Genomic DNA, 20,975 nt, shown 5'->3' with positions numbered 1-20,975 from the left:
GCATACAAAATCATACAACTAGCAAAGAGAATCTAATCACAAGGCAGGATATTCCTACTGACTGCGAAACCAAGTCTATCTGTAAATACTCTTTCTTAGAGAATATTTTGGGGTAAGAGGTTTATGCCACCCATGCAAGGAGGTCACCCATAGAGGCTTTTTTCTGGTGCTGTCTTAATTGCAGAATAAACAGTTGTCAGATCTACTAATTGCTGGCTTCTTGGAGACAGTGTTCAAAAGCTCTCTCAAATGATGGTGTACTCAAAGTAGAGACTAAAATATTAAGAGAGTGGATGGTTTGACCAACCTCACAGAAAAGTTTAAATGGTGCCTGAGGACATCAAATATTTAGATTAGAACAAGAAAAGCAATAATATACAATTAAGAAGCTAAACTGGAGTTCAGATTTTATTTCAGACTTTGCTGTTTGCTTTATTTGATAAGGGACTTTGCTTTTTTTTAATAAGAGACTCCAGTTGGTCATTAAGTCACGTGCAGGACTCCATTTTCTGGAACCTTAGATAACATTAGGGATATGATAAATATTAAGAGCTCAGAAAATGATATAGATGAGGAAAGCTAGAGTTCAGTAAATGATTATACTTTCTAAAATGCTTATGGATAAAACAGAGCAATGGGCTTGCATGACATCATGCTAATAACCGAAAGTGATAGTCCTGGGTGGAACATTTGCCAGTGCTAGGGGTTAGGTTCCAAGGGCTGCTAAGATGTGTAACTTGTTGAGGCAGCAAGGAACAGGATGATTAGAGAGAATTATAAAGAAAGAAAAACAGAGTGAAGCTGAGAAGCCAAAATCAAGGTGGAAAACAAGAGTGAAATGAGAAAAAGCAGATACAGGTTTTTGTGTGACTAGAGGCTTTCATTTCACTTAAGTAAATAACTGGGACTGGGAACTGGGCTGTTTGGCAAGTTTGTTAAATTTATAAGAAATCACTAAAATGTTTTCCAAAGTGACTGTAGCATTTTGCATTTCCAACAGTAGTGTTTGAGAAAGAGCGTTTGTTCTACATCCTGATTGGCACTTGATAACATCAGTTTTTTGTTGTTTTGGTTTGGTTTTTAGGCATTCTATTAGGTTTATATTAGTATCTCATTGTGGTTTTAATTTGCATTTTTCTCATGACTAATAATATTAAACATCTTTTTACATGCTGATTTGTCATCTGTGTACCTCTTTAATTAGCTGTCCAAGGCTTTTGTCCATTACAAAAATTACAGATTATTTCCTGTTCCTCTGTAACCTTGCCAGCATTTTGTGTTGTCAGTGTTCTGGATTTTGGCCATTTTAATTGGTATGTAGTGGTATCTCATTGGTTTAATTTGTATTTCCCTGATGACATATGATGTGGGGCATCTTTTCATATGCTTATTTGCCATCTGTATATCTTCTTTTGCCCATTTTAAAATTGGGTTGTCTGTTTTATTACTGTGGAATTTTGAGAGTTCTTCATATATTTTGGATAAAGTCCTTTGTCAAATATCTGATTTGCAAATATTTTCTTCCAATTTGTGGCTTGTCTTTTCATTCTCTTAACAATATCTTTAAAAGAGCAGAAGTTTAGAATTTTGATGAAGTACAACTTATCATTGTGTTCTTTTATGAATTTTGCTTGGATAGTATGTTTTAACACTGTTCCTCACTCAAAGTCTCTTGTGTTTTCTTCTAAGAGTTTTAGTACTCTGCTTTACCTTTGGGTCTGTGATCGATCTTGAGTTAATTTGAAGTGTGAGGTATAGTCAAGATTCAGTTGGCCTTTATTGGGGGTGTGTGCAAATGGATGTGCAATTATCCTGGCGCCATTTGTTGAAAAGACTGTCATTTCTCCATTGAGTTGGCTTTTCACTTTGATCAAAAATCATTTGGCTATATATGTTTTGAGTTTATTTCTAGACTCTCTATTTTAGGAACTGATTATTATTTTTTCCTTGAAGGGCCAAATGGTAAGTAGTTTAGGCTTTGCAGGTCAAATGGTTTCTGTTGCAGCACTCAGCTCAGTTATGGTAGCATGAAAGCAACTATAGACAACATGTAAACAAACGACTATGACTGTGAACATGACTATCTTCCATAAAAGGTAATTTACAAAAACAGGCAATCCGATTTGGCCCACAGGCCTCAGTTTGCCAATCCCTGTTCCGTTTACTTTTGTGTCTCTTTTCTCCAGGACCACACTGTTGGTTATTGAGGTTAAGTCTTTAAATCATGTAACATGAGTCCTCCCTTTACTCTTCTTTTCTTTAATTGTTTGGGGTATTCTACTTTCTTTGCCTTTCCATATAATTCTGTAAGAAACCCTTCTGAGAATATACATGTCAATTAGGGAGAAAATTGAGACATTAACTAAATTAATTTTTCCCATCTTTGAACTTAATATGACTCTTTCTTTATTTGGGTCTTCCCTGATTTCTGTCATCAGCAGTTTTTTCCATCAGCATTTTGTAATTTCCAAATATTTGGGGATTTTCCAGAAATCTTTCTAGTCATTAAATAATGACTTGCAGTTTAAGGCTTTTATGAACAGACAATATACTCTGTGTTATTTATTTTTTAAAAATTATTATTATTTTTTTGCTGTGCTGAGTCTTCATTGCTGCATGGGCTTTTCTTTAGCTTCAGGGAGTGGGGTGGGGGGTACTTTCTAGTTGAGGTGCATGGGCTTTTCATTGCAGTGACTTCTCTTGTTTCAGAGTACGGGATCTAGGGCACGCAGGCGTTAGTAGTTGTGGCTCCCAGGCTCTAGAGCACCGACTCAGTAGTTTTGGTGCATGGGCTTAGTTTCTCCATAGCATGTGGGATCCCCTGGTGTTAGTCGCTCAGTTGTGTCTGACTCTTTGGACCCTATGAACTGTAGCCTGCCAGGTTCCTCTGTCCATGGAATTTTCCAGGCAAGAATATTGGTGTGGGTTGCCATTTCTTTCTCCAGGGGATCTTCCCGACCCAGGGATTGAACCAGGGTCTCCTGCATTGCAGGCAGATTCTTTCCTGTCTGAGCCATCAGGGAAGTCCCCGGGACCCACTGGACTAGGTATCAAACCCATATCTCCTGTATTGGCAGGTGAATCCTTTACTGCTGAGCCACCAGAGAAGTCCACAACTTCAGTTTTTTAAAAAATTGCTAATTTTAAAAAAAATATGTGACCTATCTTGATGAATATTCCATGTGCACTTGAATGTGTATTCTGCTCCTGTTGGGTGGTGTGCTTTATAAATGTCATCTGGTCAAGTTGGTTGATAGTATTGTTCAGGTCTTCTCTATCTTTGCTAATTTTCCATCTACCTGTTATAGAGAGAGGAGTGTTTAAATGTCCAGGTCTGTTTGTGGAATGTCTCTGCTTCTTTTCTATCAGTTTTTGCTTCGTATACTCTGGAGCTCTGGATTCTTATGAGCATATGCATTTTAAATTGTTGTCTTCTTGGGTATTTGCCCCAATCTTCACTATATAATTTTCCTCTTTACTGCTGGTAATTTTCCTTATTCTGAAGTCTGCTTATTCTGACACTGTAAAAGCCAATCCAGTTTTTTTCTGATTAGAGTTTGTATTATCTATCAAGTAGATTTCTTGAAACTATCATGTTGTATATAGTTTGGTCTTTTAAAAATTAAATGTGAGAATTTCTATGTTTTAATTGGTATGTATAGACCATTGATATTTACCATGATAATTAAAATGGTTGGATTTCAGTTCAGTTCAGTCGCTCAGTTGTGTCCGACTCTCCGCAACCCCATGAATCACAGCACGCCAGGCCTCCCTGTCCATCACCAACTCCCGGAGTTCACTCAAACTCATGTCCACAGAGTCGGTGATGCCATCCAGCCATCTCATTCTCGGTTGTCCCCTTCTCCTCCCACCCCCAACCTTTCCCAGCATCAGAGTCTTTTCCAGTGAGTCAACTCGTCGCATGAGGTGGCCAAAGTATTGCAGTTTCAGCTTTAGCATCAGTCCTTCCAATGAACACCCAGGATCGATCTCCCTTAGAATGGACTGGTTGGATCTCCTTGCGGTACAAGGGACTCTCAAGAGTCTTCTCCCGCACCACAGTTCAAAAGCATCAGTTCTTCGGCGATCAGCTTTCTTCACAGTCCAACTCTCACATCCATACATGACCACGGGAAAAACCATAGCCTTGACTAGACGGACCTTTGTTGGCAAAGTAATGTCTCTGCTTTTTAATATATTATCAAGGTTGGATTTAGTTGGGCATTATATAATTTTCCTGTTTTCTCTGTTGTTCCTCTTTTCCTCTTACCTGACTTCTTTTGAAATTTTTGCATATAATTGTTTTATTTTAACTTATTTATTGGTTTTTGACCATGTAGCTTTGCATCATTTTTTAATGGTTGCCCCAGTGATTATAATTTACACGCTTAGCTTTTATAGTCTATTTAGATTTAATATTTTATCACTTAAAGTAAAACACAGGAGCTACAACAACAAATTTTCCTTTATCATGTCCCTTTATCAGTATCTTATGTATTACATCGGTAAATACAGTATTGTAATTGTTGCTTTCAACATTCATAGGTATTTTAAAGTACTTAAAAGTAGAAAAATAGTCTGTTTATCCTGACGTTTACCCTTTCTGTTGTTCTTCCTTGATTTCTTAAGTTACACATTTCTTTCTGGGATCACGTTTCTTCAGCCAAAAGAGCTTCCTTTAGCATTTCCTTCAGAGCTGAAAGAAATACTAAAATTATCTTAGCTTTCTTATGAGAATGTTTCTAGTTCATCTTCATTTTTTAATACTTTAAAAATTAAGATATAGTTGATGTACAATGTAGTAAATTATAGGTGTACAACAGTGATTTATGTTTTAAGTCTCCATTTATAGTTACTGTAAACTATTGGCTCTGTTTCCTGTGTTATATAATGTATCCTATAGCTTTATTTTGTACATAGTAGTTTACACTCTTAATCCTCTATTCCTATTGCCCCTCCCCTCTTCCCTCTCCTGACTGGCAGTCACTAGTTTGTTCTCTGTATGTGAGTCTGTTTCCTTTTTATTATAGTTACTAGTTTGTTTTGTTTTGTTTAGATCCATACAGTATTTACCTTTCTCTGTCTTATTTCACTTAGCATAAATACCCTCTAAATCCATTTTAAGGTTGGTCAAGTTAGTCATCTTAAGGTTAGTTGTTGTAAATGGCAAACTTTCATTCTCTTTTATGGCTGACTAGTATTCCATTGTGTATATATATATATATGTACACCACATCTTCTTTATCCATTCATCTGTCAATGGACATTTAGGTTGCTTCTATGTCTTGGCAATTGCAGATATTGCTGCTATGAACATTGGGGTGCATATTAGTTCATCTTCATTTTTGAAGGATGTTTTAACTGGCTATTACATTGTGGATTTTTAACACTTTAAAGATGTTGTTACACTGTCTTATGGCCTGTGTGGTTTTTGTTGGGAAATTCAGTCACTCGAACTATAACAGTATTTTTCTCTCATTGTTTTCAAGATTTCTTTATCTTTGGTTTTAAGAAGCTTGATTATGATGTGTCTGGACATTATTTTCTTTTAATTTGTCCTGTTTGGGGCTCATTGAATGCTTTCAATTTGTAAATTTATGACTTGTTAAATTTGAGTGATTTTCAAGCCATTGTTTCTGAAATTATTATGAAGTCCTTATGAATTCTAGAGCTCATAAGGATATTTTAGCTAAAATTATATTTCCAGATCCTTGACTAACCTTAGGAGCCAAATAATTAAGCAAATGACTAAGTTAATTAATAAAGCATCTCTGGATACCAGAATTATATCTAAGAAACAGATGCAAAAATACTGCTCACTAAACATAATTTTGATTTACCCTCATTTCTTGGAATGGCACTATATTAACAAATGTGAAAAAATATGCAAATTCACTGGATGATTATTTGCTTCTTTAGTTTTCTTAAGATGATATGTAGTAGATGCCCTTGGAAAAGCTAGCTAAATCATTCTTGCTTTTCTGTCTTCTAGTTTTCTCCCTATGTCTGGAGAAAAGAAGTTGGTTACTTAAAGATAATCATTAATATAATCAGTTGACTATTCTAGGCGTTTTCCCCCTGTTTCTTCAGTAGCTAGAACAGTGCTGTTGACATACACCAAAGCACACAGTTAAAATTTGTTGAATTGACTGTGGCAGTGACAGTGAAGATAAAAACCTAAGATCAAATCTAAAATATAAAGATATTTTAGGGGTACAACATGAAGTACCCCTTTCCCAAATTAAAAACATTTGTTTTCTGGGTTGTGGGTAAAAGTGAAGTGAAAGTGAAGTCTGCTCAGTCGTATCTGACTCTTTGTGACCCCGTGGACTGTAGCCTACCAGGCTCCTCTGTCCATGAGAATCTCCAGTCAAAAATACCGGAGTGGGTTGCCATTTCCTTCTCCAGGGTATCTTCCCGACTCAGGTCGGGTCTCCCTGGGTCTCCTGCATTGCAGGCAGACGCTTTAACCTATGAGCCAGGGTATGGTATTAGCTTTCTAAGTTAGAGGAGAGGGGGAAAGCTTACAGAAAGACAAAATTCCAATAAAGAAATTACTAGGACTGGGAGCATAAGGCAAGAAGACACCAAAAGAAAAAAAAAAATCCAAAAATAGGATTAAAATGGATAAAGGGAAGGACAAATGAAAAGACACTTGAAAAGATATTGAATGTGATGGATAAAAGATAGCATTTTGAGATGCTGTCCTTTACCAATAAATGTTTTATTATTAGGAAAAGAACTTCCAAGGATGATGGGACCATCAGTTACCAACTATTTAAAACACTAATGATGGGTGGGAGTCACATTTGGGCTTCAGACACAGGTTCACCTCAACAGCTTCTCATTCTCTTTCCCCTCTTCCTTCTCCTCCTCACCTCTACTCTTTCCTTCCCATCCCCTCAGGACTGCATGTGCACACACCCACAAAGATCAGAAAATCTGTAGAGAAATGCACCCACGCAGACATTTATACCTAGAGATACATATGGTCTGATTTAGGAGACCCGTCTCCACAGTTCATGTCCACGTGATGCAGAAAAATACACCCACAAAGAGATATCCACAACCTTGGTTTCCACACAAAGACAACATGAAATCTAAACCTCACTTCATTAGGATCGAATATATACTGAATAAGATGTACCCAGATAAAATAAATATTTCAGAAATCCCTCTGTTATTTCCACATACCGTTACACAGAGGTTCCAGCAGTTTTATGCATGCTGACTCCTGCATGTGGACTCTCTCTTTCCAGTTTCACGAATTAAAATCCTCTCTCTGCTTCAAGCAGCAAGTTAAATGCTGTTTTCTACATCATGAAGCTTTCCCAGATCACTTCAGCCAAAAATAATCCCTCTCCTCTTTGTAGGAGACTCACGTAGCAGTTTATCTGTACCAGACACATTCTGAGATATTTTGAGTATTTTTGTGTGTGCATGCGTTCTCAGTCATGTCCAACTCTTTGCGACCCCATGGACTGGAGCCCACCAGGCTCCTCTGTCCATGGAATTTTCCAGGCAAGAATACTGAAGTGGGTTGCCATTTCCTTCTCTGACTGTTATTTCCTACTTTAAAAGTTATTGGGATTCACTTCTGGATAAACTTTTTTGCCCCCACCCAATGCTTTATTCTATAAACAGTCTGTAATAGGTACTACTCTGAAACTCCAATACTTTGGACACCTGATGCAAAGAACTGACTCATTTGAAAAGACCCTGATGCTGGGAAAGATTGAAGGCAGGAGGAGAAGGGGATGACAGAGGATGAGATGGTTTGATGGCATCACCGACTCAATGACATGAGTTTGAGTAAACTCCAGGAGTTGGTGATGGACAGGGAGGCCTGGTGTGCTGTGGTTCATGGGGTCGCAGAGTCAGACACGACTGAGTGACTGAACTGACTCTTTATTAGTGGGAGAAACACAAGAGGAAGGCAGCTTAGGCTGAGAAGCAGTGGTGCAGTTCTCCCCTGTGAGAAGGCTGGGGATTGTGGTCATTGCAGGAGCCTGATGTTTAGAACGGCCCTCCCTACCTCTGCAGGTGGTCAGCAGGATGGAGAGTAACCAGGAGAAATGGAAAGGAGGGAGAACTAGGAGCCAAGTGTTCCTCAGCCGTAAAGTAGAAAGACTACAGCTTAACAGGGTTCTCTGAGCCAGTTGGTCTCTTCAGGAAACCCACTGTATGTAAACTGAATTATCAACTATAATTAGAGTGAAAAGAGTCTAAGGCATAAATCATCATGCTAATGTACTAGTTTTTCTCACAGGGGAGAGCAGCACCACTGTACTAGTTTTCACTGGGAAATATAATCGCAAAGGACCTGGCATACTCCCACCTGCTGGTCAGGTTCTTCTCTTTGTATAGGTTTGTTTGAAAGTTACATTCTAGTCAGAAGGTACTTGATGAGGCTGTAATCAAACCAGGAGTGTGAATGGGGCACTCAAATGCTAATGTCACTGTGCTGTGACAGCCTGATGCCTGAGGGGCATAACCAATAAGAAGTAGTTATGATCTGGATGACACTGGACACCTTTGGACCAAGACTTGCCCTTCTTTTAAAAAATGACTGGATGTGTGAATAGATTGCAGTTTCAAACATCTTATAATCATATGGTATGTCTGGATTCTCTCAATTTGATTGGATTGCAGGTTGCAAGGCTTAGTGGAGTTTAGAAACGAACTATCCACTACTAAGTTGCTATATGACCTCAGATAAACGTTACTTTACTTTCAGTTCAGTCGCTCAGTCGTGTCCTGACCCCATGGTCTGCAGCACACCAGGCCTTCCTGTCCATCGCCAACTCCTGGAGCTTGCTCAAACTCATGTCCCTTGAGTCGGTGATGCCATCCAGCCATCTCATCCTCTGTCATCGCCTTCTCCTCCCACCTTCAATCTTTCCCAGCATCAGAGTCTTTTCAAATGAGTCAGTTCTTTGCATCAGGTGTCCAAAGTATTGGAGTTTCAGCTTCAGCATCAGTCCTTCCAATGAATATTCAGGACTGATTTCCTTTAGAATGGACTGGTTTGATATTCTTGCAGTCCAAGGGACTCTCAAGAGTCTTCTCCAACACCACAGTTCAAAAGCATCAATTCTTTGGTGCTCAGCTTTCTTTATAGTCCAATTCTCACATGCATACATGACTACTGGAAAAACCATAGCTTTGACTAGATGGACCTTTGTTGGCAAAGTAATGTCTCTGCCATTTATTATGCTGTCTAAATTGGTCATAGCTTTTCTTCCAAGGAGCAAGTGTTTTTAATTTCATGGCTGCGGTCACCATCTGCAGTAGCTTTACTTTACTTATAGGTGATTCAGTTTCCTCATATATAACTTGGGATAATAATACCTGGGTCTGGGTAAATGATAATGACTGAATGAGGTGATGTGTAAAGGGTCTGGCACATAGTAATTTTTCTCTGTCAGGATCGATTCTCCTTTCTTCCTTGTGTTCCTGAATTCTTAACTTCTGTTTATAGACCACTGTCTAAGTTAGGTCATGGCCAGAGATGGTCAAACTCACCTATTATAGGAGGAATTTTTTAATAAGAGTTGCTTTAAGTTTGATCCAGCAATCCCACTTTTGGTTATATATCTGAAAGAAACAAAATCACTATCTCTCAGAGATATCTGAACACCCATGCCAATTGCAGTATTATTTTTAATAACCAAGACTTGGAATGATGTAAGCATCTGTTGGCAGGTGAATGGATATAGAATATGATATCATGGAGTATTTCTCAGCCATAAAAAAGAAGGAAATCCTGCCATTTGCAGCAATATGGATGGCCCTTAACAGCATTATGCTGAGTGAACTATATCTCAAGACAAAGAATGACAAATACTATGTGATCTTACTTATGTATGGAATCTAAAAATAAATGATCAAACTTGTTCAGAGAATAGATTGGTGGTCAGGGAGAGGGAGTGGGGGAAATGGATGAAGACGATAAAGAGGTACAGAATTCGTTATAAGATTAATAAGTTCTGGAGTATGTATGTACTTCCCTGGTGGCTCAGAGGTAAAAGCGTCTGCCTCCAATGCGGGAGACCTGGGTTCAATCCCTGGGTCGGGAAGATCCCCTGGAGAAGGAAACGGTAACCCACTCCGGTATTCTTGCCTGGAGAATCCCATGGACAGAGAAGCCTGGTAGGCTACAGTCCACGGGATCGCAAAGAGTCGGACATGACTGAGCGACGGAACGGAATGGAGTATGTATAGTGATAAGTATAGAATAAGTTCTGATGTTATGTATACTGTGGTGACTGTAGTTAATGATATTATATATTTGAAAGTTGCCAAAAGAGTAGATCTTAAAGTTCTTATTACAGGAAAAAAATATCTAAGAGAGGTGATGAACATTAACTAAACTTATTGTGGTAACCATTTCACAATGCCTGCATATAACAAATTATTATACTGTTTACCTCACCTTAAACTAATACAATGTTATGTGGCAGTTGTATATCAATAAAACTGGAGTAGGAGGAAGAACTGTTGCTCTCTGGAGTCCAGTTGCTCCCAAATACACACCCAAAGCCGGGTGTTCTGTTGCTTGAGAATTATTTTTGACACTTATTGAATACATAGGTTGCAAGACCCTGCTCGTAGAGATTCTGATTCATTAAGTCTGGGGTGAGGCCAGGAAATCTATATTTTGACAAGCCTCCCAGTAATTCTGATGTAAGGCCAGGATTGGGAGGCAGTGGAACCAACAGATGGCCATTTAAATTTTCTGTCACAGAATCCTTGGGACACATTGGGTAGGCAAGTGCTGCCCTCTGGTGCCTCTATCTGCTTACTACACTTCTGCACAGCAAGGTGACTGCTGTGGAGCGCTGGTGGTCTGCCTGCTGAGTCTTCCTGTCTAACTCCCTGTCCAACACTTGGGCATTAATAAAAATGCAAGTGTCTAAAAATGTTGTTTCTGAATGACACCAACTGTGAATCTCTGTCCCCATCACCCGAGACATCTAAAGATGTTCACTAGTGTTTTCTGAGAATGAGACACAGCAAAGCTCCTTCATAAGGCTTGTGTGGAGGGACAAAATCACACTAGTGTCCTGTGAGGATTTTTCTTTATTGGGCTATGATATGACCCATGTTGCATGTGAATCAGTAATCCCAAACAGTTTCCTGAAGAAATTCTACTGTTATAATTGTGGCACAATAGCGTTATTATGAGAGCAGGGTCCAGCTTTAGCAAATTTTCTCGAAACAGACAAATCTGAATCCTTTGCAGTTGTGTAGCCCTCCACACAGGACTCTGTAGAGTCCACAGAGGCCTTTGATGTACTTCATCTCCCTTGTTTGCCATTCACGGTAAACTGTTTGGCAGGAAGGGCAAATGTGACGATCCATGTCCACATCATCAAAAATGACAGTGTGTTCATTATGCAAATATGCCCTTGTTTAGGAAGACACTGATTCCTCTGTCCCATCCACACAAGCATCCTCTGCCAGTAGGTACCAGATCAATAAATAAGCCTGTACTAAAGGTCTGGTCTGCAGAAAGGTAAAATGTTGTCTTCGGCTCTACCTCCTTAGCTCTGAGATGGAACAGCAAGGCCTGGGTAAGTTGCAGTAGAGGAGTCTGTAGCAGATGGTTTTAATGGCCTAGTGGGATGACGGTGGCCGTGGATTATCTTTAAGGTAAATAGTATACAGGTTGGAGCTGGAACCAGGTTTGCCAAATTTGATGATTTTGTCTGGGCCAAAGAGGGTAATGGGAGCCTGAGCAAAGTTGCAGCAGCATCTGCAGGAAGCAGGAGTGGGTTGGGTAGGAGATGGAGTGTTGTGTGCACCTCCTCTTTGTCCCATTGGTAACCCTAGGCTTCTGGGGATGTCTGAAAGTACGACACCTGACACTGGACCTATAAGACTGACAGAAGTTTATTAATTACTTACATTCATAGCCTGGGGCAGGGGAGGACCCTGAGCACTGCACAGAGCTACCCTGGGTCAGGTTAACAGGAGACTGAGCGTGCTTGCAGCAGCACGGAGCAGGAATCATGAGCTTGGTTGGGAGGAATAATGGCAATTGTAAAAAATTCAGGTCACTTTTTAAGTATCTTGCCTTGCTGCTAAAAAGCCAGTGCAAGCTGCTTTTTAACTAATTATTAATAACCTATCATTCGGGCTTCCTGGGTGGCTCAGATGGTAAAGAATCCACCTGCAATGCAGGAGATCTGCTTTCAGTCCCTGGGGGGAAGATTCCCCTGGAGGAGGGAATGGCAGCCCATTCCAGTATTCTTTCCTGGAGAATTCCATGGGCAGAGGAGCCTGGCAGGCTACAGTCCATGGGGTCGCAAAGAGTTGGACACGACTGAGTGACTAACGCATATACACAACCTGTCATTCAATTCTCTTTAATTGAAAATGTCTTCTCATTCCTGTATTGTGGAATTTACAAGTTTAGGAAAAATGTTGAAATAGCTCAAATTCATCCCATTTTCAGGGTGAAACTCTTCTTAAATTATCTTAAATTTAAGGATCTATTTTGTTTTAATTTTGTTCTGTAAAAAAGGATATTGAAGAAAAATATTCAGTAATCTGTTTCTTTGCCAAATTATTTTCAGAATATTCTTCCTTACAGATAAGCAAAAAAATTCCTTATGCTAATGATTTTTTTATTGTGGTAAAATATACGCAACATGAACTTTACTCTTTTAACCACTTTTAAGTGTACATCAGTGACATTAAGTACATTCACAGTGCTGTGTAGCCATCACCACTATCCATTTTCAGAAACTTTTCATCATCTCATACAGAAATTTCGTACCCATTAAATAACACCTTACACCCTTCTTTCCCAGCTCCTAGTAATGCTGGTTCTTGATTCAACCCTTTTTTTGTTTTTGGCTGTGTTGGGTCCTCGTTGCTGTTCACAGTCTTTGTCTAGTTGTGGTGAGCAGGGGCTATTCTCCAGTTGTGGTGTGCAGGCTTCTCACTGTGGTGGCTTCTCTTGTGGAGCATGGGCTCTAGAGCACTCAGTAGTTGCAGCTATTGGGCTCTAGAGCATGGGCTTAGTAGTTGTGGTACATGGGCTTAGTTGCCCCCTGACATATGGAATCTTCCCGGACCAGGGATTGAACTCATGTCCCTGCATTGGCAGGCAAATTCTCAACCACTGGACCACCAGGAAAGTCCTGATTCAACTCTTAATAAGGTGTATTTTTGATTGTGAATTAGTTTTTGTCTTTGAAACTAGATTTTTAAGTGACTTGAGAGCAGGCAGGTAATGTAACTCAATGTCTTTGTACGTTTGAGACTGGGCAGCTTAGGGATTAACACAGATTGTTGGCTCACCACACCTGTTCACTGGTAGATTGAATGCTAGAGGAAGGACCAAATAGCCTTTTCAGAGATTTTTAGCCTGAGAATTTGGGGGCTGTTGGACCATTCTCATCAGGGCAAGAACTTCTTAGGAAATTCAGAAATCCTGGAGTCTTGGAGGCATATCACAATGTTGACAGGGATCATGAAGATAACATTAATATGCAAATCAGTGGACATGGGAATTGTGGGTACTAAGATTGAACAGAAAAAAGCTTGACCTGCCTAAAGGTGTTCACATTCAGATTTTCATAAACATTTCAGCCAACCACTTCAGCCATGGTGGATTCAACCCAAGAACCCAAGTTTGTGGTCCTTAGTCTTGCTGTAACCCACCTCCATGAGTGGATACTCCACAGGATACTACTGAGATCTGTAAAGGCCATTCTGGAAAACCAGGCTCCAGAGTGAGCCTCATTCATGTTCCTCCTTGGAAGGCATTGTTTACAGTTTCTTCTCGTCCATCAAAATCTTGATCACACAGACTGGGAGGACTCCTTTAACTCTCAGAAAGTTATTTAAAAGAACAGAAGCTATGTCCTTTTCTTGCCACAATAATCACAGTCCTTTTCATGACTGCCCACCTATTGCCTGTGACATCAAACTTCACTGTCCAAGACTTAACAGGATAATGTATACACTGTCCTCTTGTGTGTTTCCTAGTTATCTTCTCGGAACAGTGAATATATATAGTTCATAGAGTTCGTCTGACCAGTCCACTATCTCTCTTTTAGGGCACACAGTGTACATAAAGACTCAGTTATCTGGGGATAGATGCCAGACTGTTATCTGAGAGTTGAAGGCTGAGCCATCAGGATAGAGAGAACAGAGAGGGCATGAAGGAGTATTTGCTTCCTGTGACTTGGCGTCTTTAGGCTCAGGCTCTGCAACCCATGTAGTCAACCAGACACCCTCACCTTAACACTGTGTCACATGAGCTTCTCCTAGACAAATAAAGGTCTGTGATGCCATGCATGACTTAGGAAACAGGAGGGCTTTGTGATGCAGTCTGCTGGTTTGGTTCTGTGCTCTGTGAGGCAGAGACGATAGGTCTAGAATTTGGAGGCGTGAGGTTCTAAGACCCTTAAAGCCTAGGAAGCCTAGGAAGCGGGATGGCTAGTAAGGTTTAGATTATGTTGAGCCCTACTTTCATTTTGTGGGATGTTGGATATCCCTTTTACACTTATGGCTCCATCATTATCATTGCATTAATTATTTGGCAAGTGAAAAAGAACCACCAAGATTCAAAGTTGGGACCTAACAGGAACTGCTGCCGGGTAGGGAAACACTATTACCGTGACTGAACCAGTTACGCCTCAGACAAGGTTTTATCCTTCACTGTCTCTCACTACCCTTACCCCTGCTTTGTTTTAAATGGAGGAAGTTTCCTGACTGGATCCTAGTACACCTTCAGATCTGTGTGATCCTTTCGGCTGGTGGACTTTTAGGGCCTTGGGTGGCTAAAGTCCTTTGTCTACTAGACCACCCGTCCTGTATTCCATTTCCCCCTATCTCTTGTCTTATTCCGATTTCCCACAGAACTTGTTCAGAGCATGGGGGTGGAGGTATGGAGTGTGAAGAGCTTTGAAATGACTCAGAAATAAGAAGAGAAAGGAAATGATGGGGTAAAAAAGGTAGAACAGGGAAGAAGGTAGCAGAATGTATAGAATTGAAGCAGAAGAAATTTGGGAAATATTTGCAGGTTTTTTTTCTCAGTTTAGACATAAAAAGAAGAGAGAGCCCCAGCTTCACACTCTCTTTTGTCTTTAAGCGTCACCAGAAAGTCAAACAAAGGGCTAAAGAGAAAACACCAAGAGGTAAAGTCCCAGTCTCTGCTCTGACTTCCCTCCCCTGGGGTGAGACTTCCATGGACCCTGACCCTCAGTGACCCCTGGTGCCAGGCACTGGGTGCTCTAACCATTGCTCCAATTCCCCAAGTTGACAGATCCTCCCAGAAGACTTTTTGGGTGGGAAGTGAGAACCTGGAAATGTTCCCAAATTCTCCACCTTACCCTGGGGAGTAAAGTGGAAGTAGGGGAGACATCCTCAAACGTGTCATTTACTAGTTTTATGGTCCAGTAAAGGTCATTTCATCTCTCAGTCTTGTTATCCATAAAATGTGCATCTGATGATGCTCTCACTCAGTGTGCTTGTGAAGATAAATGAGAGTAGGTCTAGGAGAGCACATCATACCTAGTTAAGTTGTACCCAGATGTGCCCTCAGAGTGCTGACTGAGGAGGGGGGTTGTCTGCAGTCTCCTGTCATTCAAGGCTTTTAGATTCCTGTAGGATGTCCCTGAATTCCTTCCTGTTCCGTGTAATACTGTCTCCTGGTTTCTCAGCTAGGAGACATTCCCGGAAAGAAGCTGACAAGCCGTGGGAGCTGCTTTCGATCATGCGAAGGTGATCTCTTGCTTTTTGCAGTCTCCCACCTCCCAGCGTGGCCTGTGGTGATTTCTGTGTTTGGCCTGGGGCAGGGTTGGGAAGAAGGAGAATGGCTGAGAGGGTGCCAGACACATGGAGCCTAGAGCCCTGGGTGAGAGTTGCTGGAAGAGAGGGGGTGGTCAGACGTCTCAGTGGAGAGGGGTCTTCAGCTGTGCTCTGGGCTAGGCTCACAAAGATGTTGGAAGTCAGGATTTGACAGAATTTAACCATGTGGGTTTTCTCCCAATCACGAGACAAGTTACCCAGTCAGGAGAATGGATAGTTAAGTGCATAAATAAGTCCTCATTTTCATATTCTCTTTACAGCCACACCCTTTCAAGGGTAGACCCCTGGACCCTGCTGACATTACCTCCTCTGGTTCTGTCTTCAGGGAGGCCAGTTCCTGGGACAACCCTCAGGCAGGAGCTTGTCTTATTATTCCCTTCTTAAGAGCTCTGCAGAATGAGGAATCGGCTCCCGAGAGATGTTGTGTGCATCTCCTAACCCCTAGAATGCAGCGTTCCCACAGGACTTCCATGGCCCCAAGCGAGGCTGACTCCAGGTTCTACCTGGTGATGTCTCTGCTGCTGCCCCATCAGCTAACCATTGGCTCTCCCACCTGCCTGGTTCCCTTCTCCTAGTTCAGCTTCTCAGCACAGGTCAGCAAAGAGCTTACCCACCTCCCAGTTTCTCAAGGCCCTGTGTTCCCACCAGTTGTCTGAGACCTTGTCCAGTTTAGAACTGAACTGAACCTGCTGAATGTTTCTGTGGAAAAGCAGTGGTTATAACAGCCTGAGGGTAGAAAGCAAGAGCTCACAGGTCTGTCTCAGGCCACACACTGGCAAAGAGGCAGATGTTACTGCGTCAGTAGCAAATGATTAACATGCTTCCCTTCCCAGCCAGGGCTGGCTTCCTCAGGAAGGGAGTGTGCGGCGGCTCCTGTGTGCAGACCCCTGCTGCCAAATCTGCAATTCTGTGGCTCTGGAGATTCAGCAGTTGATATCGGGTGAGACTACGCTGACCACCCCTACTTCATCAGGACCATCGCAGGGCTCCTCTTGCCTAGAGGTTTTGTCCATGTCTAGTTTCTCTTTTGATCAGAGTCAGGATTCCCTGCCTTTCAAACAGCTTTCACTTCCATCAGCAACCCGCACAGTGTCACAAACAAATCAGAAATCCATAACCCAGTCAGTTGCCAAGTCAGCCACTAAGCCAGCCACCAAGTCTGCCAGTGCAATCAGTATCCGCCAATACTGGGCTGGTCACCAGCAGCTAAGGCAGGAATGTCAAGGGCCAGAGTTGCCCTGGGACGCAGGAGCTCTGTCTTCTTCGAGCCTTGAAGAGCCTAGGATTCCTGTGAACCAGCATGTGAAGAAGAGGAGCAACTCTGAAGGTATCCTGAAGAAACAAGGTCAGTAGCCCTTGAAAATCTGATTCCCTTTCTTTACCTGAATACCAAGCTCACAAACCTAAAATACCCTATTACCTTGATTCCCTTTGTCTAATGTTCCCATCTCCCCCAGTCGCTGATATATCTTTACGTATTTGTGTGTAAATGCATGCATTTCTATCTATACCTGAGGGTTCCCAAGATTTTGGAAGATTCCTGTGGCAGCTTATGTCATACCGCCCCCAAATTTTCCAATCCTGGGTGGAAACACTACCATTTCTTTCATCATGAATGCTACCTCTAAGGCTTCTGTTGAAAAGATGGGCTTTTATCTCCCCTGACCTGGGGTTCGTGGGATGTAAGCCAGTCTACCCAAACTTTCTGTTTTTGAAGGCTCCACTATGGACCCTGTGCAAATATCACTGCAAACAAATCCCAAATCCTGTGATCCTGGCTCTACCCTCTTCCACATTTCAGTTTGTAAGTTGTCTCTGTCCACTGCTTGGGGATGCACCGAGGCCTCAGTGTGCTGGCTGTAGCAGAACACAGCTGTCTTTCCTTGGTTCCTCCTTTCTGCACATTGAGTCCCTGGTCTACTCCTAAACATCTTGCCTCAAAAGGCGATCCTGATCTCTTTTTTTTCCCGCAATGATTTATTTATTTCCAGACTGTCTAAAATTTCCTCTACCTCAGTTAGACCCACATTCTTCCCACTCTCCTGAATTTGGGCTTCTTCATTTTTCTATCAGCGAGCCTCTATCAATGTCCCATTTTTAACTCTGGTCAATTGTGAAGCCTTGCATTGGCACCTCCATTTCAGTGGCAACTCCAGCTTCCATGGGGCTTGCTAGCTGTTGCCCAGAGATCTCTGTAGATGTAGCAAACCCTACAACCTAAGTCCTGAGATGTGTTGAAGCCCGTCTCCTGAGACTCAGGGGCCTACCTGTTTGGAGAAGTCCATTTAAAAATCCTCAGGAGCCAAGGTAGTATTTTTATGGAGCATGCCCGGAGCTGCTGGAGTTCCACCTTTAGAAGTGGTTTATTTGGCAATTTAATTTACCATTGCTGGGGTCTGCCCCAGAAGATCCAGCAGTCCCTCCAGTTGCTACTCTCCCCTGATGACCAGCAGCCTCTGTCCCAGGGCAGCACACTGACCAGTATGGGTGTGTCCCCTAGCCTGAAGACCTGGAGATCTGAGGGGATAGTGACCTCTTCTGATCTGTTGTGGCCAGCAGGGCCAGCCCACAGTTGCTTGTCCAGGCCACGGTGATACTGTAGAGCCATCTTAACTAAAGATGTGAAAAAATCTGCTAGGGGATTGTCCCTGCCCACATCTGTTGGAACATCTGAAGCGGTTGGAACTTAAATCACTGGGTCCACAGAATTCCAGGGGCTCTGGAAGCAGCTCAGTTCCCTGCACCCCAGAAAATAAGCCTCTAGACACAGAGGCAGCAGTCAGTCCCTACATGGATCAGGAAGTGATACCCTGAACCAGCACTAGTAAGCCTCACCAGATGCTGTTACCAGTCACCTTGTTTAGATGGAGAATAGGGACACAGGGAAACTCAAAGCTTCAGAGAACCACAGAGAAGGGGTGCAGTGCCAAATCTCTATCCATCCAGGGAGCATTTGCTATGCCAGGGTTCTAGTAGGGACACTTTTAAGTTGAACCCTGAAGAGCCCCTGACTTCTCAAATGTATCTCCAGGATCTTTCTCAGGTAAAATTTTAGTTTGGCCAGGATGATTGCCTTGAGTGAGTAGGGACTAGCAAGGTTTTGTCTGGATCTGTAGAGCCACCATCTTCAAACTCTCAGCTTAGTGCCCCCTGTCCGTACCTTCACCAGCATCTCCCTTACCTTGAGTTCCTAGAGCATCCTCCAAGATTCCTTGGGACCAAAGGACTAGATGAAAATGGTCTGTAAGGCTGTTAGAGCAAGGTGAATGACCTTACCCAAACAAGGATTCCTGTGAATGCCGTGTCTGGAAGTGTTCAGGGCTTAAAGGGCCAGACTTTACAGGACCAACTTGCTGTTCCACAGTTTGCATTTAAAGGACCCACATATTTTTCAGATCCAAACTTTGCAGGGCCAAAATTTATAGGGCCACCCTTTCTAGGGGCAAGAGCTGCAGGGTCTGGTAAAGACAGCTCATACTCACAAGAGCCCTATCCTTCCAGAAGCTGTAGAAGCCGACCTGGGAAATAAGCTGAAGCATTTTACACATTGGATTAACCCTGACACGAAAGGTCAAGGGCATAAGGAATGCACTCTCCGCTGTAAGGATGAGAAAGTGGCCAAAACCAAGACAAAAAAGGCTGAGAAGAGTTCACCTCCCACCAAACGCCCCATGAAGGGAGCTAAGTTGGAGAAGGAGGAGGGCTTCTATGACGCGCTCCAGTGCCTGGACGGGGAATTCCAGCGACAGTCCATGCAGTCCGTGCAGTCCGGCCAGTCCTGTTTCCTGCCCCTTTCCAGAGGCAGCTCCAAGCACAGTCCTCTACTGACTCGTGCCACTCAGCCAGACAATCCATCCCATGTCTCAATTTGCACCTCAGCTGAAGGCACTTGTCTACCCCAGGAGAGTACCCAGCCCAGGAAGAAGGAGCTCAGAGGTTCCCAGACTTCTGCATCCTCCTGAAAAGGCTGTCATCATCATTTCCATTAATATTCTGGTGAGGCAGGACCCTCTCCAAATAAACTCTATACCTCTAAGCAAAAAACCACCTGTTTGTGCCTCCTTGTTTTCAGTGTGGTATGTGGTGGAGAGAGTAGAGGAGTTAGATTGTACACCCCATATGGTATAGGAGCTTAAACCCATTTCACAGGTAGGTAAGCATTCCACCTGACTGTTTCAGCTCCACCTTGGACTGTGGATAGAGGGACCTGAGCACAGAAGGAAGACCCTTATTTAAGGTACACTGAAGGTAAAAATCATGCTTGACTTCTGTCCTGGCTTCCCTGCTGTCTTTGGGCCCCAGAGGAGCAAATTGTGCATAATGATAGTACAAGAAGTGATAGCTAGGAACCCAGTGCATTTTTGGCACAGTTCATTGATAACTACTATATATTCCCACAATCTGGAGTGAAGACTTCTAGAGGAGTGTTTCAGTGCTTCTTCTTTGAGGAGGTGCTTTGTGTTTATCAAAAGCACATAGCTAATATGACAGATGTCAGAAGCAAATTATAGAATCTCCCCTCTCTGCACCTTGTTGTTATCGATTGGATTTTAAGAGGTAACCTGTCTGGGAACTTGCTATAGCTCTGTTGCCTCTTTGACCATGATTGCCTTTCAGTTGCATGGAATAAATGCCTCCTAGAATGAAAATCAGTTGATGATAATGTCCCCAAAGAGTCACAATAAAAATGACTTCGAGAATCATCTTGCATTCAACAATTAAAATATTTGAGTACTTACTGTGTGCCAGAAACTATGTCAGACACAGCGGTCACCTAAACACAGGCCTCGCCTCCATGGAGATCATTGTCTTAGGTGGTAGACAGTCTCACATGCCCAAATTGTCTAATCAGAACTGTATATACTTGGAAATCCAGTATTTATTTCAGAAATGAACTGATTTCCTCGTTCCACAACCACCACCCAATCACACACACCAGACCTGCTCCCACATCAGTTAATGGCACCTTTCTTTTGCCAGTTGTTCAGGCCAAAATATTGGTGTCATCCTTGACTTTTGCTTCTAAAAAGTCTGCTTCTGGTCTATCAATAAATCCTGTTGTTTCTACCTTCAAAATTCAAAAAACGATTCCTTCTTGTCTCCTCTGCTGCTGCCAATACTACAATAGTTTCATAATCGTCTGCTTC

The 20,975-nt window shown here is 42.2% G+C and overlaps 1 protein-coding gene across 1 annotated transcript; it reads left to right on the top strand.

The window, feature by feature from the left end:
• The first annotated feature begins 12,997 nt into the window (after positions 1-12,997).
• On the top strand, positions 12,998-20,210 carry SPATA31F3 (SPATA31 subfamily F member 3). The gene is made up of 5 exons (XM_088837950.1): positions 12,998-14,615; positions 15,110-15,155; positions 15,681-15,741; positions 16,662-17,173; positions 19,330-20,210. The coding sequence occupies exons 1-5, from the start codon at positions 14,472-14,474 to the stop codon at positions 19,788-19,790; spliced, it is 1,224 nt and encodes a 407-aa protein (XP_088694076.1). The 5' UTR covers positions 12,998-14,471; the 3' UTR covers positions 19,791-20,210.
• Positions 20,211-20,975: the final 765 nt, after the last annotated feature.

The sequence above is a fragment of the Moschus berezovskii genome, chromosome 7, assembly GCF_049115385.1.
Source record: "Moschus berezovskii isolate FMDL1 chromosome 7, NW_MosBer_1.0, whole genome shotgun sequence".
Taxonomy (NCBI): Eukaryota; Metazoa; Chordata; class Mammalia; order Artiodactyla; family Moschidae; genus Moschus; species Moschus berezovskii.
This window is presented reverse-complemented; position numbering and strand designations above follow the sequence as displayed.